This window comes from Rhineura floridana, chromosome 4, assembly GCF_030035675.1.
Source record: "Rhineura floridana isolate rRhiFlo1 chromosome 4, rRhiFlo1.hap2, whole genome shotgun sequence".
In the NCBI taxonomy this organism is placed as follows: Eukaryota; Metazoa; Chordata; class Lepidosauria; order Squamata; family Rhineuridae; genus Rhineura; species Rhineura floridana.
Window position 1 is genome coordinate 149,918,553 of NC_084483.1, and position 27,877 is coordinate 149,946,429.

The 27,877-nt window shown below is 39.8% G+C and overlaps 1 protein-coding gene across 3 annotated transcripts; it reads right to left on the reverse strand.

Moving 5' to 3' along the window:
- On the reverse strand, positions 1–27,850 carry LOC133383659 (zinc finger protein 318-like). Of its 3 annotated transcripts, none has more exons than XM_061624760.1 (11): positions 27,392–27,850; positions 21,101–21,477; positions 16,347–16,950; positions 13,729–15,111; positions 12,292–12,391; positions 11,704–11,987; positions 9,177–9,380; positions 8,453–8,552; positions 7,901–8,019; positions 1,351–6,837; positions 1–224 (listed from the first exon to the last, which is right to left on the reverse strand). In XM_061624760.1, the coding sequence occupies exons 1-11, from the start codon at positions 27,611–27,613 to the stop codon at positions 138–140; spliced, it is 8,967 nt and encodes a 2,988-aa protein (XP_061480744.1). In that variant the 5' UTR covers positions 27,614–27,850; the 3' UTR covers positions 1–137. The 3 variants fall into 3 exon arrangements, 2 of the variants coding, with proteins under 2 accessions (XP_061480744.1, XP_061480745.1); XM_061624761.1 differs by having other exon boundaries at positions 134–668; XR_009762364.1 differs by having other exon boundaries at positions 137–224; positions 340–6,837.
- Positions 27,851–27,877: the final 27 nt, after the last annotated feature.

Below are 27,877 nucleotides of genomic sequence, written 5' to 3' on the forward strand. Positions count from 1 at the left end.
TTTGATAATCTTGGGTTTATTTTAGATTTATAGACAAAAACCATTTAGATAGACCATGCAAACATTTACTTCATATCTTGACAAGCTGTGTAAGTGAAAACCTTCACAAAACAGTATTTTGTGGCTCAGGGGTTCATTCAGGCATCTAATGTCTGGATATGTGAAGTGAATCCAATCCTGAGAGCAAAGTTCAAATCTTCTATTTCTTCTGAGTTGGGCAGCTGCTAAACAATTTAACACAAACAGTTACTGTATTACAATACAATGAAAGGAAATGTGATTTCAAAACATGTAAGTGACCACAATATGCAGAGTCCAGGTACTGGGCCACAGCCTTACCAAATAGTTTCCTTCTCCAAAAGTAAGTTGGTAGATTTTCTCCTTTGTTCAGCGAGATGGTATCCATAAAGAGTAATATGACATTACAGTCTAGATTACAGATGCAATTCAACAAGTAATTACAGGTCAAAAATGCAGGACAATCTTCTGCATCTTGAAAAAATGCAGAACAATCTTCATGCATTTTACATTTTGTGCAACAAAACATGCATAACATTTTAAATACACTTTCTACTCAAATGCTTCAGAAAGAGCCTTCTTTTTCCTCAAGTTCTGAACAGATGTCCTTGCGCTTGTCAGTGCTGCACTTGGAATGTTACTTACAAAAGCTGTGTAAATCAAAAACCATGAAAAAAGTCAAAGAAAAATACAAAAAAACATGTCCCAATAGCAACAACCTCTGCCCAAACCACATACACATTTGCTGTGTTCACACATAATGCTAAACATTACAAAGAAAAGCTGTAGCTAGTCTTGGGCTCACTTGCTATCACCCTCCTCCTTCTCCAGCACAGCCATGAAGTTTGGAAGCTTTTCCTTCAATTTAAGACAAACTGTAGTTTGTCTTGTTTAACTATGGTTAGTGGAAACAGGCCAACATCAAACCATAGTCTCTGAATTAACCAGTTTACAATTCAGACACAACGCTAAATTGACATTAATTCTAACTCCCAATAGTCGCACAGCCACACTGAGAGAGGGGAAGGGGAGTGCTCATCTTCATAATGCCAAACCTTAGTTTAGCATTCTGTGTAAACTAGCCCAGTATAAATGAGAAATCCCATTCTAATGGCAGGAAGCAGAAATGAAATGGTCTGTCCAACAAGAAAATGTTTTATACAATCCAGTATGTACAATGGAGTCTGGGGAGGGGGGGGCAAAGAAAGTTTAGGCTTCAGCAAGTATCTACTGTGAGCTGCAAAATATCTATCATGTTAAACTCAAACAGAATATTTACAAAATCTACACAATAGCTACTCAAGCATTAGGATCAATTTTATCTGAACTTACCAGGTGCTCTGCAGAGCTTTCAGTTATTTCTGAAGCCAACTTACTGTTAACCTCACATCTCCTATCGTTATTTTCCACTTCCTCTGTCTTGGTTACCTCCCCTGCAGATGTCTGGATATCATTTTTGACAATGTACAATTCATGGTCGCCTGAGCCCCCCATTTCTACAGATGTTTTCTTTAGTGCTGGAAGGAAGGATTGCTTGCATTCAGCTGCTTGGCTCTGTAAATTTTTTTCATCATAACTCAATGATGGCGTATCAGATGTGCCACCTTTGCGAACATCTGGTTGCAAGACTTTGGAAATTGGAGGCATGTCCTGCATTTCAAGGAGTGGCACGCTTGGTCCTGCAGTGCTACCGTTTGATGCTGGAGATACTACACGTGGGACAATTACGTCAGAAACTAAGGAGCAAAGTTTATCTTCTTGATCACCAGATGTTAACACAACAAAATCCATCATTTCTGATTCAACTGCAGGTTGCCCAATGCCCAATTCACTAGTTTTGCTGGACTTTAAACAAATGGATGCAATAGTTTCTAGCTTTGGGCTCCCTCCAATATCCTCATTTAGAATTTCAGATGGTAGGATGCCCAGATGTTCACGTCCCACTTCAATATCCCCTAGACTAAAAGTCATGGTTTCTAATTCTAGGCCCCGTTTCAATCCAGGAGGATCCTTAGGCTTTATTTCATCAGACTTTGGAGACTCTCTCTCATTTTCTACATTTAAATTCAGAGAAAGGGTTGTAGTCTGATCAAAGTTAAGTTCTGGGTAAGTTGTGTTTAAGTCCAAGTCACCAGATGCTGAGGTATTCAAGACCCCGGTGTTCATGTCTGTGAAGGTAAGGGCTTCCTCTCCAAGATGCTCAACACTGATTTCTGTTGGAAGAGCATCTAATGGTTCATGAATCATCTCTGGCTGAACACTGGAAAAGTTAGAGGTGTCTGTTTCTGTAGAACCTCTCTCTTCACTGTCCTTTAAGTCCAGACCAGATTCAGAAGGCCTGCATGTGTCATTTTTTATAAACATTAATTCTACACTGTCACTAGGTTCAGTATCATTTGTAGAAGAAATACCGCTCAGAGCTTCATCTCCCTCAGCTTGGGAATCCTTGCTTAATGGATGCTGACTTATTTTTTCATACTGCCTTTGTGCAGTGCTTGCAACTGTTACATTAGCAAGGCATTCATCTGACATCTCTCCTGCTTCTGGAATATCAACTACATTGCTATTCTTACCATCCTTTGGTTTAGAACTAAACAATAATTCTTGTTCATTATTTGTATAGAAAGCAGCCGATTCGTCTTTATTCAAAGGCTTCAGTTCTGAATCTACATTATGCACCTCTGAAGTCTGAGGACTTTCATCACTGATTGCTGACTCAAGCCTATCAAGTCCCACAGTGCCCCATTTTAGATCCAACAATTGTTCTTTAGAAGAACTCCGATCTATCATTGCTCTTTGAGAATTTTCCTTCTTCACATCTGAAGATGAGACTATTGGCCCCCAAACCAGTGGACTCTGAACACACACCTCTGAAACCCAAGTAGAAATTGTCAGTTTGGAGCTGTCAGCAACTTGCGTATCTTCTGTTATAGCAGGCCCTTCTTCCTTAGGGGTTTCAATTTGCATTTCAAACAACTGAGACTCATCTTCCTGATTAACAGCAAACTGATGTCCTGCAAATTCTAAATGTTCTTTTCCTACATCTCTTTCACTTAAACTTGCCAAATATGCTTTCATCTCCAAATCTTTATTAAACTCGTCTAATTTGGATTTATCCATTTTCTGTTGGTCTTGTAAATTCTCACTGATGTCTTCACCAGTTGCCATACCAACATCTCTCATTAGTACAGGTTCCTCAGTAAAGTCAGTCTCATTTTCTGGCAATTGCATTACTAGCTCTTTATCATCAGGATATTTAAACTCTGCTGTCTCAAGCTCCAAAGGCTTATTACAAACATATTTTGAAAGAGCCTCAGATTTAAACACTGTTATCTCACACGCCAATGGATTCCTGTAAAGTTCTTCTAAAGGAGATGCATTGCTTTCTGGTAACTGCATGGCTAATTCTAGTGTCTCAAGTTTAGATGGTTTCTTGCTAACATCTGAAAGAGCCTCATGGTCTTCTGACATTTGTAACCCTAATTCTTTGTCATCTTGAAATTTAAACTTTGCCATCTCAAGGTCTCTTGGTTGGTTGCTGAGGTCATCCAGAGAGGGAACGCTGCTTTCTGACAACTGAATGGCTAATTCTGTTGTCTCCAGCTCCGATGGCTTCACGGTAACATCTTCTGACAACTGCATTGCTAAGTCTTTATCATCAGGAGATCTAAACTCTGCTGTCTCGCACATTGATGGATTATTGCAAAGTTTTTCCAAAGGAAGAACATTGGTTTCTGGCAACTGCATAGCTAATTCTGCTGTCTCCAGCTCTGATGGCTTTTTGCTATCATCTTGTAAAAGAGCAACATGTTCCTCTGACAACTGCACTGCTAATTTTTTATCATAAAAAGATTTAAACTCTGCTACCTTACACACCGATGGATTTTTGCAAAGTTCTTCCAAAGGAGAAGCGTTGCTTTCAGGCAACTGCATGGGTAATTCTGCTGCCTCAAGCTCAGATGCTTTGTTAATATTTTCTAAAAGAGCAACATGGTCTTCTGACAATTTCAGTGTCAATTCTTTATAAACTGGAGATTTAATCTCTGTTGTTTTAAGGTCTGCAGGTTTGTTGCTGAGGCCATCCAAAGGAGGAACACTGCTTTCTGGCAACTGCATGGCTAATTCTGTTGTCACCAGCTCTGATTTCTTCTCACTAATATCTTCTAAAAGAGCAACATGGTCTTCTGACAACTGCACTGCTAATTCTTTACCATCAGGAGATTTAAACTCTGTTGCCTCATACACCAGTGGATTCTTGCAAAGTTCATCCAAAGAAGAAGCATTGTTTTCAGGCAATTGAATGGCTAATTCTGGTGTCTGAAGTTCAGATGGTTTCTTGCTAACATCTTCTAAAAGAGCAACATGGTCTTCTGACAACTGCACTGCTAATTCTTTACCATCAGGAGATTTAAACTCTGTTGCCTCATACACCAGTGGATTCTTGCAAAGTTCATCCAAAGAAGAAGCATTGTTTTCAGGCAATTGAATGGCTAATTCTGGTGTCTGAAGTTCAGATGGTTTCTTGCTAACATCTTCTAAAAGAGCAGCATGGTCTTCTGACAACTGCATTGCTACTTCTTTATCTTCAGGCGATTTAAACTCTGCTGCTTCATACACCAAGGGATTCTTGCAAAGTTCCTCCAAAGAAGAAGCATTGTTTTCAGGCAATTGAATGGCTAATTCTGGTGTCTGAAGTTCAGATGGTTTCTTGCCAACATCTTCTAAAAGGGCAACATGGTCTTCTGGTAACTGCATTGCTACTTCTTTATCATCAGGAGATTTAAACTCTGCTGCTTCATACACCAAGGGATTCTTGCAAAGTTCCTCCAAAGAAGAAGCATTGTTTTCAGGCAATTGAATGGCTAATTCTGGTGTCTGAAGTTCAGATGGTTTCTTGCTAACATCTTCTAAAAGGGCAACATGATCTTCTGATAACTGCATTGCTACTTCTTTATTAGCAGGAGATTTAAACTCTGCTGTCTCAAGGTTTGTGGGTTTCCTGCTGAGGTCATCCAAAGAACGAGGGCTCCCTTGAAATATCTGTGTGGCTGGTGATTTCTTGCTAAATTCAGCTAGATCAGGAGTTCCCATTTCTACCTCATTCTGAAAGGAAACAGAGGCATTTATTGTATAATCAGATTCTTTTGCTTCTCTATATGTGAATGTAGACTGTCTCTCTGAAAAAGAGACCTTCTCTGATTCTCCCTCAAAACTAGCTTTCATTTTAAAGTTTTCTTCATAGGCTGCCAAAATTTTCTCAACTTTACCATCCTCTGTTTCCTGAGTCATATCACCTAAGGGGATTTTGCTATCATATGAAGAACTGTGTACATTCTGTAGAGAATCTTGTGTAAAAGACTTGCTGCTTGGTTTGGAACCTGCCAGCAGGTCTGTGTTTTCCTCTCTCTCAACAGGATTTAATTTTCTTTTATCTGAAATTGCAGAATTCACAGATTTGCTATCAGCTGGACTCCTTCCACTGCGGTTGTAGAAGATGTCATATAGATCTTTAGCATTACCTGCAGCCAGACAGGAATTCTTTTTCTCTAGTTTTTTTACATGGTCTCCAAAAATAGTTGGAGGTGGTAAAGGACGGGGACACATGGGCATTGCCAGTATGTTTTTATCATCCTCAGACACACCAGGAGCCAAGTCATCTGCCAGGACGGCTGCTTGTTTTGGTGGCATCAGGGGTAGAGGTGGAAATACCACTGGTGGTGGTACTGGTAGTGCTACTGACAGTGGTGGTCCTGGTGGCAGTGGAAGCAGAGGACGCCGCCGATGAGGTCTCTCAAAAATTCCCAATCTTGTAACTTGCTCCTTTATCACAGCTGCAAGTTCCCGTGCTTTTGCTTGTGCTTTTGCCACAACATTTGCTTGCTCCTGTGTCTTTACAGCTTGCTCCTGAGCCTTTGCTACAGTTGCCTTTGCATGTTCCAGAGCTTTTGCATGTTCTATGGCCTGTGACAGACTTTCATGTTCACGTTCTTCTGGTTGCACCTTTGCATTCTCCTGTGAGCCCTTTAAAACTACTACTTCTCCCCCAAAAGCTTTTGAAATAATATCTGGAGGTAGAACAAGTTCGTGATTACTCTCTTTTACAACAGGAAGTGGCTTGGTGATGGCTCCAGAGGATTTTATAGACAAGAAAGTATTTAAAGGTGCAGGCTTGCTTACTGTTGCAGTTGCAGACTTCCTGAGAACCATCATTGGAGCTGGTAAGTTGGGCCTTATTTTTGCTTGTGATGATGTTGAAACAACTGGTGTCCAGGGGTTAGAATGTGGAATTACAGTTTTCCCAGACAACTTAATTGCAATGGGCTTTGAATTTGGTTTTCCAGACTGCGACTTGCTTTCTTTATCTTTGCCTTCTTCAGCACTCTCCCCCTTAAAGACGGTTGTATCTTTCCCTTGATTTTTTTCATCTCTCTCCGTCTTCCTCCAGCTGAACTTTCCAAAAGATGACAGTCTTGACTCCTTTTGGGATTCCTCTTTTTTCCCTTCCTTCTTTTCAACCTCTTTGTCATCTTTTTTCAATTTAAGTTTAATCCCATATTTTTGGCCATTCGGAACGCCTTTCCTTTTACTAGTTTCATTTTCATTATCTCCATCTCCTAGTTCTTTGGCATTCTTTGGCTCCTCTTTACTTTTAGGCTCTTCTTTCCTTGCCACTTTTGCTGTTTTTTCATCTCTCTCCTCTTTTTGCTTTTCACACTGCTTTCGTTTCAGCCTGCGTTCTGTTTCTTGAATCACAGACAATCCTGCCTGACGGTCGAGGTTCCTTCTATCTTCATAGAGGGGATTTTCATCCACATATTTCTGTGGGAAGAAGAAAAGTTTCAATACCGTTACTTAATATAACATGTTATTAGTTGAACAGGTTTGACTTTCATAATAGCTTCTTTTTCTCAACCCCCCCCCCAATTAACTGTACTTGCTGGGAAATGGAGGTGAAGGAAGAGAGATGCTTCTAAACCCTTAACAATTCAGAATCTCAACATTAAGTAAGCATCAAAACATTCTGTACTCATATCAAATAACAGTAATATATGAGAAAAGGCTTCACTCCAATGAAATGACAAAAATCCCAGCATAAAAAAAAATCCAGTGCAGTGAAATTTAAGTAACACACAACAGAATTATCAGCTAGGTATATAGTTCCAAAATTACTGTTATGGGTTTCGGGTGAGATGGATGATTGAGTCCCCTTCCAGCCTCTGATTTGGAACCCTGCACCTGGAAGTGAGAAATCTGCTCTGCTGGCCAGATCTCCCTTTGTTAGTCTAAAAGAGTGGCCAGATGAGTTAATGGGCCTATCAAGTGCCCATTAACTGGCAAATGAGCCAGGGAGATCCTATTGTTATTGAAACTCTTCAGGAGAGCCCCCCCCCTCCTGAGGCCAAGGAGAGGCTTGTGTTTTTAGTTGAGACTGAGGAAAGGCTGGGAGCCAGAGGCAGGCAGAGAAGCTGGCTCTCTGCACCATGGCTTTAGGGTGCCCCCTTTAAGCCTGATGGAAAAGAAAGATCTATTGGACTGCTGATGCTTCGAACCCCTTCATCTTAGGCTCAGGTTGGAATGTGTGTAAATAAATAAACCATATTTCATAAAGACACCAGAGACTCCGCTGACCTTCTTTCCAAGGAAACCAAACCCCTCACTGCTCAGAGATTGGGGTGGCGCACAACAGTATTATCTACACTGACTAGGTAGGGTCTTCCCCAACCCTACCTAGAGATGCCAGAGACTAAATCCAAGACCTTCTGCACGCAAATTATGCATTATACCACTGAGCCATGGCCTCTCTTCCCTTTTACCACAGAAGACAAGTTCAATAAAATTCCTTTTTAAATTTTTATTCAAAACTAATATTCCAAGTACTGACCTTATATTTTTCATTATGTGGATTATTCTTCACATGTTGTTCTGCTGATATCTGGTCTCCAAAAAATTCATGGCAGAGCTGGCAGTAATATCCAGTGACTGGCATTAGAAATTCAGACCCTGAAATGCCCCCCAAAATAATCAATCACAGAAATAGGTAGCAAGAGATTCTGCAGCTTTAAACAAAGAACCCAAATAAAAAACCCACTGTAACAAAAAAGGTACAATTGAAATGAACTAGTTAACTATGGAATTGACTTGGAACAAACTGCTCTGAAGATTACAAGGATGGAAATCTACACTTGTTCAACAATTTTCACCACAGTATGAGCTGCTTACTGTTCAGATATGAATTGCTGTTGCATGTTTATCTGCACCTAATTCAGAAATAGAGCAAGTCACATAGACAAAGTAACTGCTAGAAGTTCACTTAGAAATGACATGGTCTTTTGTTGACACTAAGAAGATATGTACATTTTCTGATAGTGGGGCTAACAATCTAATCTGGCCCTACTACATACTATCAAGCCTCAGACAATACAAAATAACTTACCTTTGGCAGGCACTGGTATTCTGTCAATGCGTTTTGTGAGCTCTTGCTTTGTTTCAGTCTGAGTCTTTGATGCCCAAGGTCTGTTGTATGGATCCAAGGTCTATTTAGAGTAATAGAAGTTGTAGGTGGATATATTTAAAAATGTGTTTTGCTTTTCTGCCAAATAATAAAAACTTTGAGAAAACATAGAACCACATATACAAGAACTTCAATTTTCTCCACTATAACTTGTTACAAAATAAGTATCCTTGAAAAGCTAAAAAAGTACCAGGTAGGCATGTACTGAACTATCTCACATATTGCCAGTCAAAATGAAGTGTGATCTGAACAGTTACCCTCAGGCATGGGGAAAAAACAAATAATTGTTTATGTGGCAAATCACACCAAAAAATTCGGAATGAGAACTCATTCCAAAGTGCACTTTTGCCCTGTGCTGAGAAGGTCGCAGAGCCTTGCATTTCTAGAAGTGTTTGTGGAATTATGATATAGTTAAGTATTCAAACACAAAGACTGTAATAAACTGGTCCCATAAACAACTGGATTTACAAATCCAGTTTATAATAATCTCAATATAATTATTACAATTAATGCCACAATCAAAACTTTAGAATCAGGCTTTTAAAAAGAAATTTGATGGACACAGAGTTACTTGCCTTCTACGAAGCATATTTTACAACTTGCATAGCAAATTAAAGCTGCTTACTGGTAAATCAATGACACATACCTGTCTGTGCTTCTTATTATGCATATGTGTGAAGAAATCAAACATGGTCCCACAAATGGTATTGCAGTCTTTGCACCAATGGTTCCCTGTGTCATAATAGTCATAAATATTGGCCTCCTGAGAATGCTGTTTGGATGGCTGTAAAGATGATTCTGTAGGCTTGGGGCTCCTACATCCAGGCTTGTCATTAGTAGTTTTCAATTCCTACATTGAACAAAAGGAAACATTATTAAGTTGTTGAATAACAAGACAGTGCCTCAAATCCAGCCTTTAGTAGAGACCACACACAATATATAGGGGTATACCTGCTTGTCAATGCCCAGGATAATTCCACTGTTTCAGTGAGCTACAATGCCATCTCAGATGTTGTTCAGTCAACAGGAAAGAACTTCCAGTGAGACTCATGCATGTTGGCTAGATAGCAGGTACTAAGCGATAGAGGAATTACATCCCATGACGAGTGTGTGTGTGTGAGCACGCGCACATAAATATTTCCAATCAAGATACCATGATTACCTAGCAGGTTTCACCCCTCTGCCTATAGACAACCCCCAAAGTAAATTTAACAACAGATAGAATAAAAAGAATCCAATATATAGCCGGAATAAATTATGTTTTTGAGGGCTGCTCTCCCCGTTATGGTAAATTCTCAAAAACACTGCAAATCTTCCAAAAAGCCAGTCTCCTTACACACTTTCTCCACTATTAACGGTACGTCTTATGTCTTGGCAAAAGTGAAGTGCTTTGGGTTTTAAAGCGTCGCTGAAGAAAAAAGAAGAATCCGGTCAGGTCCAAGTCTTGAATTACCAACACTGATATTATACTTTACATACTGTTTGCCCTTTTGGTCTCATAAAAGTATAATATATGTGATACAACCCTTCAACAGATCACATCCCTTTAGAAGAAGTGCACAAGGAGATGTAAATAGTTCCAGGGGAAGCATAAACGGCTCTTCAGTCTCGTCCAACCCACTGTAAGAATGGACTGAATCAGGAGACAAGAGTACTGACCTAAGACTCTCATATACCAACTAATAGATAGTGTATAGTTTTCTGCCCAAAGGGTTTAAGACCAGCCAGTGAAGAAAAGTCTTATGTTTAACAAGGTCTTGTGTTGTGTGCTCACATACTCTAGCTCTTTTCCTTGAGAACCTTAGAATGCTTTGATATTATATGATCATCTCCCTCCTCTTCCATGGGTTCTCCTTGCTCCAAAAATTAATGGGCTTTGAGGTCTAACAACTGAGTTTGTCTTTACTTGCTCTTCATTTATTTGTAGAGGTATTCTAGGTTTGGTTTATTTATTTATAATAAAAGTAATATCCTGTCTTTCTCAGTCTTTTCCACAGTCTCAGTTTAAGAACTAGGAAACTTCTGTCTCCCAGGGAAAAAATCCATCCTGATGCAAGCATACTGTGGACTCTAATTCGGTTTTAAGTTTTGGGAGGCAATCTAGATTAGAATCTCATTCCCACTGAAGTCCCATATTTTCTCTGTCATGTTTGTAGAGACTGTGCCACCACACACTTGCGGTCAACAAGAAAAAAACGTCATTTCTCTCCTTCTAAAACCGTTATCAGAATCTTTACATCAAATCAGAAAATGCCACAACAATTCCTTCCCTTTAAAAAAATTTTATTAAAGAAATTGAATTAACCCTACACTTATAGGGTATTGCAGGAGTATGATAAAATTCTGATACTGGTACTTGCCTAAGGCAGAAAATTTCTAGGGAAAAGTTAACCACAAAATTATTTAAGACAGAATAAACAACAAAACAGAAAGACCGGAATGAATCATATTCTACGCTTCAGCACCACAGACTTCTCTCTTTATGCACTTCCTTAGGCTGAAGGGGAGAAGAAAATCAACATTACATTATTGGTGTTGTGTTTTTAATAACTTCTATCACTCAATTTATGAAGTTTTTTCACAATTGGGCCACGCAGTAAGTAATCTGAAATTAAAATTACAATCTCCATGAAACACTACGGCATTCATATTCTTTTAGAAACTACTTGACATCAGATCTGTATGAATGTTCTGAATGCTTCTACTATCTAGAATGCAGTCAGCTTATTCAAATATTAGTTGCACTTTAAAATCCTTCCCTCTATTCCCAGACCACCTTCTATCGATTGTCCTGTGTTAAGGATTCTAGGAGACAGATGCAGGTGCAAACCACCTCATGGCCTACTCCAGCTTGACCACCCATTTCTCCCACCTCCAGCTATGTTGATACTGTGTATTGTATTGTTCAAAAATGTGATATAATGTTACTTGTAAGCCACCTTGGAAGGATTTGTATCCTAAAAGGCAGGTTATAAGTAATAAATGAATAAAATGCAGAAAACCCATTTGAAGTGAAGAGGTCTTCACAGCCACCTGCATTAATGTCAAACACAAGCTATAATTTAGCAAGCCTTGAGCTTAATTCCTAAGAAGTGGATGATAATAATTCTTCTAACCACCCTGCTTTTACCAATATTGAGTACATCAGTTAGAATCAGCACCTAGAATTTTACCTTGATTGAGTTGGAAGCTCCCTCCTGACCTTTTGCATTTTCTGACTTGTTTTTTTCTGAGGTGTCTTTATTTTCTGAAGATTGTTTCCGTGATTTCTCAAATATGTTAATCCCTAGGATCTGAGCTACCTTGTCAAGCTCAGATTGTTTCTTCTCTGCAGCTTCAGCATTTATCTTCAGTTGAGCAATTTCCTTCACAATGTTCTCTTGCAGTCGGTTCACTTCCACTAGCAAGGGGTCTTTGTGCCCATCCTTCTCCCTACGCTTCTTCCGCAGCATCTCTCCTGAGTCAGCCAAAGAAGTGGAGTAGGAAGCATAAGAAAATCATGTTAATACATACAAAAATATTTTAGTCAATTAAAGTATGCCATACCATTTTGTTAGGCTCAAGTGCCAGAAATCTCTACCTGCATTACTGAATGCAGATCTGGCAATAAGTTGCCTACAGTGATATAGGATGCACAATAATTAATTCCTGTTTTAGGTAAGATTGTAGGTTGCCTAAGACAGAAGTAGTAAGAACACTCAGCATCACCACTATAGAGCATCCCAGGGGACAAGGAAGCATAAAATGAGAAAAAGCACTACCTTGCTGTTTTGAAAGTCTATCTAACTCAGTCCTGAGATAGTGCAGTTTCTTCTGTCGTGCTGCCTGTTCAGCCCTCAACTTCTCTCTTTCCTCTATTACCTGGAAAGGATGTGAAGGAAAGAAAGGTATTAAAATCACAGCCAAGAAACACTGCAAGGACCACTGGAATGACTCCCAATGCCTTTTCTTGAATTCAAGAAATCCTAATAATCATTTTAAATAGTCCTTTGGATTAATATTTGATTCAAATGTATCCCTGCTCAGAGACAGCAGCTCATTTCTTCTATGCTGTATCTGTGTTGATTTTTCAATCAAAATGGAAGTTTATTTATTAGGTTCTTTAACATTGTATGATCTTCTGCAGGTAAATGTTGTGATCTACCAAAAAAATCCTAGTTTTATCATTCAAATTAAAAAGAGGAGTGGATAAACATTAGCAGACAGGCAGGCTACAATTCAAGATAGAGAGGAGAATCCAACCAGGTCCCTCTACTAACAGAATTCTTTTATCCAGTGGAGGCTTCCATGAACAGAAAAGGGGTGATTTTCACGGATTCCCTCTTCTTTCTACTGCCCCCTCAGCTACAGATGGTTGCAGGACCTTTTGGAATAGAATGGAAGGTGGCATGGGGTGCTGCAGACAGAAGAGGGAAAAGTAAAAAAATCATCTCCCTTATTTCTGCTCATGGAAGCCACCACATACTCAAAGAACTTTCAGTTGCAGGAGGGACACAACTGGATGCTTTACTAAAGTTAAGCACGCTTAGGGCTACTGAAATCGGTGGGCTGCAGCACAAGCACATATAACTGTGTTGGATTGTAGCCATAATCTACTACAATGTAATAAAAGAATATCTTATATTATTTTTTGAACCTATTACATGTTTCTCCTCACTTCTAAATGAAGACACCACATGCAAAAATGGAACAGACTATAAAAAGAAACACAGAAGAGATTTTCATCTCAACCTTTTTTAATTTGGGGTACTTCACTCTGTTTCAAGAATACTAAACATCATTTGAAACAAACTAAAAAACTTAACTCTGCAGTAATAAGCTGTCTCCTTAAGATCTGTTATAATGCACCTCTTGCCATAGTGCAATTGAACAGTCAAATATCATTAGACATAAGACATATATTCTATTCCAAAACTGTAATGCCACATGAATAATACGGAAAAAATGTTAAAATACTCAGAACTGCTGTAAAATGGCAGAATTCGACATCAAGGGACAAAAAGCATCCTGTGGCAATGGTATATATCATTACAGGTTGGGGGAAATGAACAATAGCTATATTGAAAGCAGAAGCTCCAATATCTGGAAAGAGGTAAAGTGGTAAGACTGAAAAATAAACACAGATACTCAGCATTCTTGTGCCTTTAGATTATGTGTTCAAAGAAAATGTTTTATCGAAGAAGTTAAAAAAACCTCACCTTTTGCTTCTGAGAAGCCCGATTTCTTTCATCAGATATTCTTTCCTTAACACATTTTGGGTAAGGTGTAGCAGTAGGGATTTGCACAAGCACAGATTCATCTCTCTTTATATCAGGAGTCCCTCTACCCGTGGAAACTGTCTCAATAACTCGGAGATTGGGTCGTGTAGGATTTGGCGGCACTGTCAGTGTGACAAGCCCATGTACATCTGAAAGTGTGGGGTCAGCTTGCTGGGGAGGAGCATACATGGGCCAGCCAGAAGCTGCATATGCCATATAGTGTCCATATGCATCATAGCCAGGAGGGGGCATTGTGGGAGATGGATAGTTCTGTGGCAGCTGAGTTGCAGTGAATGGTGAAAAGCGAGAAACTCTGTACTGGGAAACTGAGGTGGAAGTAGGAGACAAATTAGGAAGAGGTGGAGCTGATGGCATTAAAGATAGTGAAGGAGCAGATTGCTCTGGTGTGACAGCAGAACTGTCTTGTCCTACAATTTTGCTTTTAGTGTGCTCAGAATTTGAAACAGAAGACATCTCTTTAGATGGTGGGAAAGAACCAGAGGGTGAGAGAGAGCGATTCTGCCTTGATTCTGGAGAATGAGTGTCACTTCGACTGTGATGCCTTTCTCTAGATTCCAGTTTATGAGAAGCCACCAAATGACGATCAGGAGAACGAGATGGTTTTTTCCCATGGAGTCGTTCCTGAGTGCGGGCAGCAAGCTTACCAATTTCAGCCACTCCAATGTCAAGACCAATAGTTTTGAGCAAGTCATGAATTTTCTCATACTCTGGTCTGGACTCTTCTGAAGTGTCTGGTTTTACAGATGGACTAGCAGGAGGTAGAGAACTTTCTTTCACAATTTCAGGTTGTTTACTACCACTCAGTGTTGGCTTTTGAGAAGAGGGGGAATTAACAGTAGAGTTATCCTCATCATCACCATAAAGAAACTTTTCTTCATCCTCAATGTCAGGGAAACTGCGCCTTCGCTTTTCTTGAGCACTGGTTGAATCTGCCATCATACCCAGAATGCGTGAAAAGCCACTCCCATCCTGGCTGGCTCTTTCATGGGGAAGCAAGAAGTCATTATGTCGGTCTTCAGGCTCTGATGTGGACTCATAATAGTCTTTCTGTTTTAAAAAACTCCCAAAATTCTGCTCAAAAGGGGAAGTGTTTTGTTGTTGGCCTGAATGTAGTTTCCAATCATGCACATTGCCTTGAGACTCCTTACTTGCAGATTCTGCAATTGCATTTTTATTGAACTGTTTGAGGAAATTCTCTACCTCAGATGAAAAAGGAGCAATGTTGGTACGCTTCTGTAAAGGAGGATGATCTGAAAGAGGAGGCTCTTTAACAGAGGCAGAACTGCTAGAAAAGACTTCAGGCTAAAAGAAAAAAAGAAATTAAGAATTGTAATTTGTCAGTACATTCCATGTTAATCAATAATCCAATCAATAAGAAAGATAAAACTTTAATATACAGGGATCATATCCAGTAATTTAGAGTATTGACAGAAAACTGTAAGAAGTGAAAAATAGGTCTGAAGGAGACACAACAGTTCCAAAATATCATGCTGCCATTTTGGCATAATGTGGACATTTTAGGATTAGGGCTGAATTAAGTTTTCACTATCAATAAATATTACCCCCATCTGACAATCTTTTACCGGGTATTACAGAAGGGAATAAATATAAAGAAGAGGAAGAGCATGCATCCATACTTAAGCAACCACAGCTGATACTTTTATCTTGCTGCACTGTGCTAGTGACCAATACAACTGCTGGTACAGCAAGGCAGGGGTATCAGGCCGATTTCCTGTCCCTACCCCACCTCTACCCAAAGTAAGGGCTTTGTTTGCCTTCAGTGACATTGCCATGTAGCTAAATCTGATTAGCTGTGCAGATAGGACCATCATGCTCACTCTGCGATGCTCAATTGGTTGGGATCATGTAGCAAGGATGAATAATGATATTAGGCTCCTGAGTTTCAACAAGATAAATATTTTGAGCTAGATGATCTAACCTACTGCATAAGATGCCAGCTCTTGCTTTCTATCCCCCATACAGTTGTGAATATTGTTACTCCTTTTTCACTTACATTCTGCCAAGTACAACTATGTTAAAACAACCTTTTCTTGTAAAAGTCCAGAGATAAAGCTCCAATAAGGACATTTACTTGATCATACTATACAAAGCTAACATCTACTGCTATTATTTTTCCACAGTAAAATAACAATAATCATGTTCAGATTACCACCCACAAAGACTTTTATAAAGCAGGACTGAAAAATAATTTTGTGCTTCCATCCTGAGAGGAATCTGTAAGTGCTGTGTATCATCACTGCTGCTTGCAGTGAAAGTGTATCTGATCTACTTCAAAAAAGAAAAAAGAATCTGATAATTTGAATGTTAAAACAAGTAAAATGTCCTCATTATGAACAAAACAAGATCCCAGATCCTGGTTATGATTCGTATTAAATCAATTACACAACTGTGAGGGCAGTCTAGATATTTTGAGGGTATCTGCTCCAGAGGTTAACAGAGATTAAATAAGATTTAATAAAAAGCAGCAAAGTGTTAACTAATATTTTAACAAAGAGAGAGAATAATACAGGCCACACCTGCAGAGAAGGATCATCCACACGTTTCTTCAAGATAGACTTTTTGGGCATTGCTGGTGCTTCATCCGGTCTATAAAGGTATCGAGGTTCAGAAGACTGCAGTGGGTTAGTCATGCCAGGGATCATATAGCCATGGCCAGGCAGTTCTCGATTCAAGTTTCTGCTCAGCTCCTCTTCTCTTTTTCTCCTAGCACTGTCAAGCTCACGGAAATCCAGGTATGGTGGACTTGGGCTCCTACTAGGACTTCGTTTACGGTAGTTTCGTGTTCCTGGCAAGAAACCCTGAGGCTCTATGCTCATATCAATCAGTCTGTCATCTCTGTCATATCGAGGACGTTTTGGATCTCGCCCTCTATCCTCTGATGAATATGAGGACTTCCTAAGTAGTATACCATCCCTATCAGTTTCCTTTGGGAGATCCTGTAGATAGTCATAGTTCACGCTATAGTCTGATTGGTGGAGGAAAACATCCCTACTGTGATAGTCCTCATCATGTCTCATACTGAAAGGACTAGAAGTATGTTCCTCACAAGAGGGATATCGCTCAAGGCTTCGAGGACGTGAAAGGCCCCTGCTAAATATTGGACCATCAGCCAAATCATCCCTGATAAAAGAGGCACATAAGTTACAAAAAAGTTGGCAACTTGGAATAGCACCCCCTGAACTCAGATTGGCATAAAGTACCCGGCTTATGACCAGCCAATACTTCTTGCTTTGAACCCAGGATGGTTCTGGAGATGCTGTATATTCAGGAACCCCTTCTCCCCCACACGCAAACAATAGTTATTTATAAGCATGAGACATACAACACGAACAGAGGGAGAGAACCAAGACCTTAGAGCAACTTGTTCCATAGGTACAAGCTGCTCATGGAATTCTGGATCCAACCCAGTACCTTTATATTAGGCCTGTAAGAACTAGCCTTGCTGCCAGGAACAACAAGGAATTGCATGTGAGTGAGTAAGCTGGCAGAAGAGGGACAGAGTGTTCTGTTTCTTCTCTGAGCCCAAAGGACAAACCCAGGGGCTGCCAGAGGAGGAAACCTTCCTTTTCTGGGCTCAGCATAGAAATGCAGCTCTCTATCCCTCCTTTGGTAAACCCCAGTAGGCTAGTAACATTTGTGAGCTTATTTATAAGCTGTCTTGCACAGAAGATATACGCCTTAATTCTTTTTATTATTGTTTGAACTACATACATTTTTTGTTTTTGCTTTTCTTTTGTCTGACTGACTCTCCAAAGAAGCACTAACTTTATGAAGAAAAGTGGGAAAGTGAGCAATATAGTATTTTAGCTCATCAGTATTTTTACAGCACAACCAGTATCATTCCCGTCTCTCATTGGCAACAATATTATAGACAGTAGTTCATAGACAACAGCAACAGTTTCTCATCCGTCACCTCTTAAACTGTTTCCTTCATATACTGTTTTCCCCATGTCACTTTAGCAAAGAATAATCTCAGAAAGGCTACTGAAAATAACTTCCATGCATGCAATAAAGATGAAGAGTACATAAACATATATTTATTACATTCACCTTGCTAGTATTTTCAAAATCAAATTTATCAGAGATCTCAATATATCTAGCATTTGGAAGGCAATATGAAGCAAAGTATCACAGTCATTAACAGTTCTAAGATTTTTCCAAGAAAATTTGTGAAGCGAAAATATGTATGCATGTAATTTGTGAATAAATTTATTTTTGTAAGCCGCCCTGAGTGCCCTATTATAGAGTAGAAGGGCGGGATAGAAATATTTTAAATAATTTAAAATAAAATAAATGAAATGTTATTTTACTGATTTCTTGTGGTCTGATATTACAAGCAGCTCATCATAGAAGCTGCTCAACCGATCAGGCAGTACAGTCCCATCCCAAAACATGGAACCAAAAGGTACAGACCAGGAGAATAAGGTGGATAATTAGCAAATGGTTTAATTGAATAACTCAGTTCATTTTATAAAACGCAGGACTTCAGTTTAGCTATAGCACCTTAAACCATTATAGACCCATCTACATCTAAAACAAGTTCACAGGATCAGGGTATTAGTTGGAAGAGAGCTGCAATTAAAATCTTTTTTATCATCATGATTGAGTTGTTACTCTGAACTAACTTCAAACAGTAGACAGTATGAATATCCTATATATGAATAATGAATTCAGTACTTCAAATATGGAAACTTTAGTCAAAACAGCAGCACTGATGCATGAGAAGCTCAGGAAAACCCCACAGTTTGCAGAAATACACAAACATCTTTTAAAAAAACCCTAACCTAGATGACAATTGAGCATGTCAGAAAGCACTGTATACTGACAGACTGTTTGGGGGAAGGGGGAGGAGAGAAGGAAAATCCTGAAAGGTACGGCTGGCAGGCACTCAGTGGCACTTAACACTGCAACATTTTATTATAGATCATACATGTATCTTCCTTGTTCTTAAGCTGATATTGTTGCTGCTTTTTATGTCTCAGACACCCTCTCATTTCACACTTTCAAATAACATAAATATCAGAAAAATAAACAAAATGAAAGCAGTTTCACCCCAGAAGTGGTAACTGCCCCAAAGAATGAAGTATGTACTAATTTAATTTACTGAAAGCATTCTTCATTCTTTTTGCAACTTGGATTCTTTTTTCAGAAAGCAAACTGTTTCAGTTCTGTATCTGTTCTCACTGCTTACATCTTAGATCAAAGTCCATTGAAAATAAAATGAGCCAAAAAAAAATCAATGTGGTACAGTAGACTGAAAAAGTAAAAACTAATTCTGTCAACTGAGGAAAAAGGATTCAAAACTTGCTTTGTACTTTATTGCCCATCTCTCACCGGCTCCAATTCACAAAACACTGAAATTATCTGCGCACTGCACACTCTGTAGATATAACTGTAGATATATTTTCAATACCTCCTTTTAAATTCTACCATTGATGCTAGCACAAGAAACACTGTTTCAATCTATTGTTTTCCACTCTGTGAGCCCTGCTGCGTACATTGTGTATGGGTGGGATTGTTAGTTTGTCCTGGAAGTTTAGCATGATCCAGAGCATAGTATTCATACCAAGTTGGCCCTGCTACCTGAGCTGTTTAGCATGATCCAGAGGATAGTATTCATACAAAGTCAGCCCTGCTACCTGAGCTGTTTGGTGTAAAGAGTGGACAGTCTGCATAGGATGAACCTACTTGTGGACAAACATGCACCAATGGCCACAATTCACACTAAATATCATACATATGGGTGAGGTACATGAGCTCATAGCCCACCCTGTGTAGGACTGCACATGAACAAACACACAGCAACTCCCTTATTGTGACAATTTCACTAAATTGTAAATGGTTCACTCTCCCTCCAAAGCTTAGCTACATCTCCTGGAATGAAGTAACTTATTTCCCGACATTGCAAGTCAGTGGTGTTGTCAGCTTTTCTGAACGATTAAACATTATATAGAGTGAAGTGTCTCCAAATTATTTCTTCCCTATACTAGAGATCCAAGTAAAAGAATTAGTTATTTTCCACTCTCAATAATGCAATGCCAAGTTGCTCAAAAGAGGCAGATGTGACAGGAACAAAAACCTAATCACATTTCATGACAGACACTCCCCTATTAATGATGAGACTAAAATACGCAGAAAAACGTTACCAACACTGCTTCTGAACACACCATATAGCAGAGGAGACCATCATGTCTAGCATTTAGAACTATACTGGAAACTCTGCCAATGCAAATTCAAATGTACCCCTTTAATCAAATGGGATATTTAGAAAGGAAAAAGAAACTGAGATTTCCAAGAGAACATGGACTGCAAAAAAAGGAATCTTTGGGACTAAATGCAAGCTACAAGTTGCTACCTATTCACTTAATTTTAAGCCTGGTCTGTACTTTGTAATCTTAAACTTTGCTGTTGAGATGCTATAGCATAAATTTTCTGCAATCCAATACAGTTACCTGAAAGTAAGCCCACTGAAGTCAATGGGATTTACTTTTGAGAAAACATGAATAAATAGGCTTGCACTCTAAGCTTACCAAAGTTGATTACAAAATAAAAGTTTGCACAAAAAGAATAATTGCAATTACAGTGTCACAGAAATGACATAAATATGGCACTCTAACTCAAGTAAGATCAGCAGTGGTACATAGAACAAATGTTTTAATTTGGGAATCTTGCTAGGTTAAACTGTGGTTAAAAATTCTATTGGAATATCTTTTGACACTGTTAGCAATTCAGCTATAAAAGGACAGTCCATTGCTAGCAGCGACCGAGACACCTAGTTTCCCACTGAAATTAATTTTTAAAAAATCAAATGGTGTTAATCTAGTGAGAATCTTACATTGTCTTGGCCTGGTCAACTAGCTGATTAATGTTCTATGTATTTTTATTTTAAACTTTCTCCTTTTTTAATGTACAAGCAAATACTATATTGCTATTTCTGTTGTTATTATTATTACAATAGTAGTAGTAGTAGTAGTAGTAGTAGTAATCTCTATTCATATTATCCCTGTACCTGTATGCTTCCAGTTCTTCAAAATCTAATCTCACCATAGAATTTTAGTTTAAAAGCTATTCCTGGTACTTGGCATTTATTTTGAAACATCAATGTGAACCTAAAGGGGAAGAGAGCTAAACACTTCTATCCTAGATGTAGGATTCTTAATATATCCCATCTATTTCCATATCATCTCACAATAACCTTGTGGTCATTTATATCACCCATGACACAAAACCCAAGTATAATTCTGAAAGACAGATCTTCATAGAGACATACCTGTCCACATCACTTAGACTATAAACTGGTGATCCTAGTCTATCGGATAATCTCTTTCTCTCAGGTGTATCAATGCCATAACGGTCATTGCCAACTGTGATACGTAAGTTCTGTTCCACTGAAGATTCAGAGTGTCGACTTGGAGAGCGCCGGCCCGGGGAACGTGAGCGCCGGCCCGGGGAACGTGAGCGCCGGCCCGGGGGACGTGAGCGCCGGCCCGGGGAACGTGAGCGCCGGCCCGGGGAACGTGAGCGCCGGCCCGGGGAACGTGAGCGCCGGCCCGGGGAACGTGAGCGCCGGCCCGGGGAACGTGAGCGCCGGCCCGGGGAACGTGAGCGCCGGCCCGGGGAACATGAGCGCCGGCCCGGGGAATATCTCTGTAATTGGAGAAAAATGCAATTCCATCATACTAGCTATTGTTTTTATCAGGGAAAAAAAGCCATCAGAATCCTTCCATGGTAGCAAAATAAATTACAATTGGGATAGATGACGTTATTGCTGTAAGCGGCTCTGACTTCAATGTTGTTGCTGAAAAAGCAGCAAACAAGTATTAAATCACATTAAATTTAAGAAACAAGCCAAAGCACTGTGAAACTTAACAATTTTAATAGCATCAATGCCAATTTAAACCACACAATGCGCATCTAACTTGCAATCATTTACAATGAAGACATCTGAGAATAAATATGTACATAGGCAAAGTAACTATTGCTCTATTTAGATAAACTGAACATCTCCCGATGTAAAATTGTAGTCAGTAACTTAGGGAAGGAAGTTTCCCATAATGACATTTTTTCTAGTTCTTTTATTTTTCCACAAAATATTCTCAACAACAACATCTTTATTTGCGGTCAAAGACCAGAACAGAACATAAAATACAAGAAGAAAATAGTAAAAATAGTAAAATAAATATTAAAAGACAAATAAGTAAAAAAGACTAAACAGTCTATAGCTGTCAGATAGGACATCAGGGCACAAAGTTAGCGCGTTTGAGTTGAGCTACATGGATAAATTTGGCCACCGATAGAGTGAGATACCTATTTGAGCCATTCAGTAGTTGTTCCAACAGCCATTCAAGGGGACTGTTAGGAAACCGTTTAGTAAAGGGATGAAGAAATTTGGTTCTCTCCATAAGATATATTGGGCATGCAAATAAAACGTGGGACAATGTTTCTATCTCCCCCAGTTTACAAGGGCAAATCCGTTGGGCTTGCGGGATGCCTCGGTATCTTCCATCCAGGACTGCTGAGTTGAGACAGTTAAATCTTGCCTTAGTAAAGGCATATCGAAATTTGGGAATAGTTAAAAATTCCAGGTAACGAGCATGAGAATTTGTAACAAAGCTCAGATTGTGGTAAAGCGGAGAGCATACTTTACTGGCTGCTGCATTTGCGGTTTGCCTATCTATGTCCCTGAGTCTGGTTCCAATTATATGTTTTGCCATTGCTGGTTCTATTTGGGATATGTATGCCAACGAGTACCCTAATTTTGGCAGTTTGGAATGAAATGCATTCGTCCAGCTAGATATAAATGAATCATTCCAGATTGCATTTAAAAAACCACTTACTGGGCCATAAAATAGCTTACACCAAAAGTTGAATGCGTAGGACCATGCCAGGCATTCAATCGAGGCTAGGCCGGTTTCGAGTCTGAGGGCTGCGTTTGGCACACACCTTGGTAAGCCTAAGAGCTGTCTTACAAAAACAGATAGTACCGCCTCTACAGAAGCATTGAAATCCACAAAATATTCTCAATCTCTAGGAATATACTGTTACACAAAATTAATTAGTAACATAATGGCTTAATGTAGCTAAATTTTGGGCATTCCAAAATAGTAACACTTTTTTTAGTTACATCTTCCTCTCTCACTCATACACACAATCTATTGATTTGCAGATGCATGTATGCAAGCATGTATGTATAGACAAGATTAATTTAAGCCCAGGAACAAATAATCCAAACAAGCTAAATTCAATCCCAATCAATTTAGGGCACTGAAAAATTCCGATTCAAAATTATCCAGAAAACTCACATAACTGCTTTGCCACAGCACGCAACTGCATGTGAATGGAAGTTCCACTAACTGATATTCTGATTACCATCTTGGGACAGAGCACTCATATCCTTGTTTTTTGAGCTCTATTGATAAGCAAGTGAGACTTTGAAATTGCTGCATTCTAAAAATATTTTGTTGTTTGCTCTTCATGATCACTGTGCCAAACTTAATTTAAATGGCAACTGCACTCCTTCAAGAGACAGTATGTGGCTTGTCAGGGTTTCAAATGAAAGCCGTTATTGAGAAGCAAGAACCAGATCCTCCAGATGTTGGATTCCAACTCTCATCAGCCTCAGCCAGAACCACCAGTGGACGGGGTGATAGAAGTTGTAGTTCAACAACATTCCCCACCCCTGGATTAAAGAATATTCACTTTTAAAATGAATAGCATCACAGGAGGGAGGAGGACATCCGATAAAGACTGGATTCCAAGGATATGTTTATATGTGCACTGTTAATCAAATGCTTGAAGAATCCAAACCCATTTTGAATGCCGTTGGTATGTCTCGTGCCAGCTGCTTGGTTAGAAAATAAGCCTTTACCTTCCCCCCCCCTCCAATCCTCTTGGCTGCTAAAAACAAAAGCATTTACAATAGAAAAAAATAGCACTTTTCTACTCCCAAGTACTGAAGTACTTTATGAGAATTTTTGTAGCAACCATAGTTTGACCATAATGGGAGCAAAAGGCAAAGAGTAGGGGAACGACAAAATAGCAAAGATCACAAAAAAAACACCACTACTCTATTACTGATATGATTCCACCACCTTATAACACAAATGTGTTGCACTACATGGATGCCACTGAAAGAAGTTGGGGTATTTGTGAAAATATAGTCTTGCCCACATTGGAAAAAAATTCTGCTCACACTGCATCTCATAACAGCAGGAGGGCATACTTGTAAATATGTCATTTAGTATGGGTTTGGCTTCAAATATTCCATCCATGCATCACTTACTGTCACAAGCAGAATTAAAATTCTAAAAGCAGTTTATGGACTCTATCTAACCTCGAAAGGACTTACACCGCTTCTCAGGTGGGCAAACTTTCACCCCTAAGTTGGGTATTGACTCCCCAGTTATCACTATTTTTTAACCTGTCGTTTTCAGAACACTGGGAAGTAGGTCACTAGTCTGCAACTTCAGGATCTATCTAAATTTTGTACATTACTTTATCTGTGGTCTGGGTCAATTCCACCTGGAGACAGATTTTAATTTTTTTTATACCACTGAATTTGGGGAGAGCTCCTGCTCACTTGGTGGGCTGATGCTCTGCTCATTCCTAGCCAGAAGATTGAAAAGAGCCAGTGCCAGGTGTTGCTCTTCATCCTCTGGGAGCTTCACTGCAGGGTTCCCACAATCCTGTTCAATTTTCTTGACCTACATACTACACCAATGCCTGTTCCAAACACTGTCTCCTTAGAACAAAGGTGGCAAACCCCTGGGCTGGGAACTGAATCAGGCCTCCCAATAATTTTTTTTCTGGCCCTTTAGGAGCCCAACAATTTTGGCAGCAGAGATGGAAAGAAAGAAAATTGGCCCTCCCCAGTAATATGATTGATAACTTGATGAGCAACGACAAGGTGGATAGTGTCCCTGCTTAGATAATCAGCATGGATCAGCTGAGGAGAGTGGGTTGTCTGTTCTGTGTACATGGGACTGTTATGTATGGGAGTGTGGGCACCACACCAAGGCAAGAGTGAATGTGGTCCTCAGGTCAAAAAAGGTTAGCCACCCCAGCAATTATTAAATGATCTAGTTTTCCTCTATAAAGCCAGAACAGGATTTGGCCTCGCAATGCTTAGAGATCACCACCTCTAATTTCCAATATCTAAAGATGCATATACTTCTGGCTGTACCATCTATGTGCCAGGCTAAAAAATCTCACAGTTGTGGGATTTATTTTCTTCAGGACTTACAGAAGTCAGAACCTAAGCATTTTCTGCTACTGCTTTAAGACTTGGGGTATTAGTTTAGATTACAAATGGCAAGTTTCCATTATTTAATACTGTATTTGTCTAAGGCCACAATCCTAAACACATAAGAAATCAAGTCCCACTGAACAGAAACACCCTTACTTTTGAGTAAATGTACTTAGGACTGTGCTGTATATTCTGTTATCCCCATCAAACGTATGAAGATAAATCAAAACAAAGACAATAAAACGCCTCTGTGAACTACAGAACAGCAGTGCAGAAATTAAGAAATGATGATTAACAGTATGGTAAGCCAAAGGCCAATAGAAAGAAACATGATAAATATTCAAAACTCCCATTTTAAGTTATTTGGGGTTTGCATCTGTAAACAATTAATGCACATGAAATGCCTTTAAAAAGCCATTATGAAATATTTTCACTTTCCAAATAATCTCGATATACCCTTGTTTATAAAGAGGGATGTTTCCTAGATGCTTAAGTCGAAATGATTCTCCAGTCTCTAACTAGCAGAAACTAAAAGATCAGTAAAGTACTCTGGGAACAAAAGCAATCACAATTGCAAATGGATTAATCACAGTGCCATCCTATGTATGTTTACTCAGAACTCCCACTATGTTTCATGGGGCTTACCTCCTAGACAAAATTGCGTTAGGACTAGACTCAGACATAGCCAATTACTTAACTACCTTTCATCCCTGTATAATTTTTTCTCCTTTTTTAAATGTATCTCACCTATTCACTTTACAAAGAGCCAGTGTGGTGTAGTGATTAAGGTGTTGGACTATGACCTGGGAGACCAGGGTTCGAATCCCCACAGCCATGAAGCTCACTGGGTGACCTTGGGCCAGTCACTGCCTCTCAGCCTCATGAAAACCCTATTCATAGGGTCGCCATAAGTCAGGATCAACTTTAAGGCAGTCCATTTCATTCACTTTACATTTGCAAAAACTAAGGAACAATTATTTTTCCCCAAAGGCCAGTTCACTATTGCTATTTATTGTCTGACCATATTTATTAATAAACCCTATTGATTTCAGCTTGAATTTCAAGTAGGTATACTGTGGGTGGTATTCAATGCTAGTCCTATTCAAAGTAGACCCACTTAAGTTAATAAATATAATTAAGGCTGCAATCCAATACACACTTACCTGGGAGTATGCCCTATTGAACCTAATGGAGCTTACTTCTGAGTAGATATTATTGGATTGCAGCCTAACCTAGGTTTATAAATTTCAATTGGTTTAGCTGAATACAACCCTAGGTTTACAGCTGCAAACTTAGTATATTCCTACGTTTCAAATTCAACAGTCCATCAATCTGCAGTGAAAGAACTAAGCTGCTCCACTCCATAACCAAGATCTAGAAAAAGGTCCCCCAATTGTTAAATAACTTTTTTTGTTAAGGAGAAAAAAATCCATGACAACAAACTGTAAAGACGAAGACATCTTCGCAAAAATAAATTAACATGTTGGGCAGGCCTACCATTAGGCAAAGTGTGAAGGGTGCCTTAGGCAACTAATTTTAAGCATCAGAGACAGGTACCAAATTAAACATTTATTATCATTCGCTTTTTACTGCCAACAGCAGGAATTGCTGTTTCTGGATTTTTTGTCTCAGGTGGCAAAACAATTTGACCAGCCTTAGGTACTATGCATCATGCCTGGGTAGGCAGGAGATGCACCATTTATTCTTCCACTTCAGGTATCAAAATGGCTTTGGCCAGCTCTAATCTTTACTGAGAATTTTCATTTATTACATTTATATCCCACCTTTCCTCCAAGGAGCTCAAAGTGGCCTCCATGGTTCTCATCTCTCTCCATTTTATCCCTACTACAACCCTGTGAGGTAGGTTAGGCTAAATTCAATGGGACTTATACCCAAGTAAGTGTACATAGGATTGCTCTCCGTTTTGTTTTTTGTCTTACTGTGTGAAAACCTTCAACTCTGGTATGCTTTTGTTGTAGTCGTCACATAACCAAGTTGTGTTTGCAGATACAACTGTTTGGGGAGGCCCTAGCCCAGAGAGATGAGGTACTGTATACTCCAGGGCCGGGAATTTCTTTTGGGGGGCGCCTTTTATGGAAAGCTTAAAAGGGAGGAAAGTACTCCGTTTGTCAGCACTTGGAAGTACGGCTTAGGCTATTGGGCGGGCAGCTGTTACCACGGACGGGGGAAAAGAAAGGGGATGGAGAACTAAATTTCCGAGGCCTGGTTCTTAGCTGGGTAAAGGTGCTGTGCCAAAATGCTGTGCCGTTGCTCGGAGCCGAAATGGTTCCAACTCCCCCCAGACGAAGACCGTACCCTACTATTGCGGCGCGGGGACGACGAGCGGCGAGAAGAGCGGCTGCTGGACGGCGAACGGTAGCGGCGGCCTCGAGAAGAGGGCGAGCGCGAGCGGCACGGGCTACGGCCTCGCGTCGAACCGGAGCCACCGGAGCGAGAACTGCGGGAACCCAAGCTACTGCTCTCTTTGGATCGGTTGGAGGAGGACACGCTCGAGTGGCCTCTACTGGTACGGTACATGACGGTGGTGATGGCAGTGGCGGTTCAAAGAGCCCCACAAGCCGCCCACACTCACTCCTTTCCGAGTCCACTCCTCCCTCCCGGCCATCCTTCCTTAGCACGCTCCATGGGCATGTACATCGGGTGCAAACGGGAGATGCGAGCCTGAGGGGCAAAAGTCTTCCATCGGTCGGCCTGACAAAATGGCGGCGTTGGAACGTGAGTCATGTGGTGAGAGGGGCGGGGTTGGAGGAAAAGAGGAGTCGCGAGACCATCGGGCAGCCG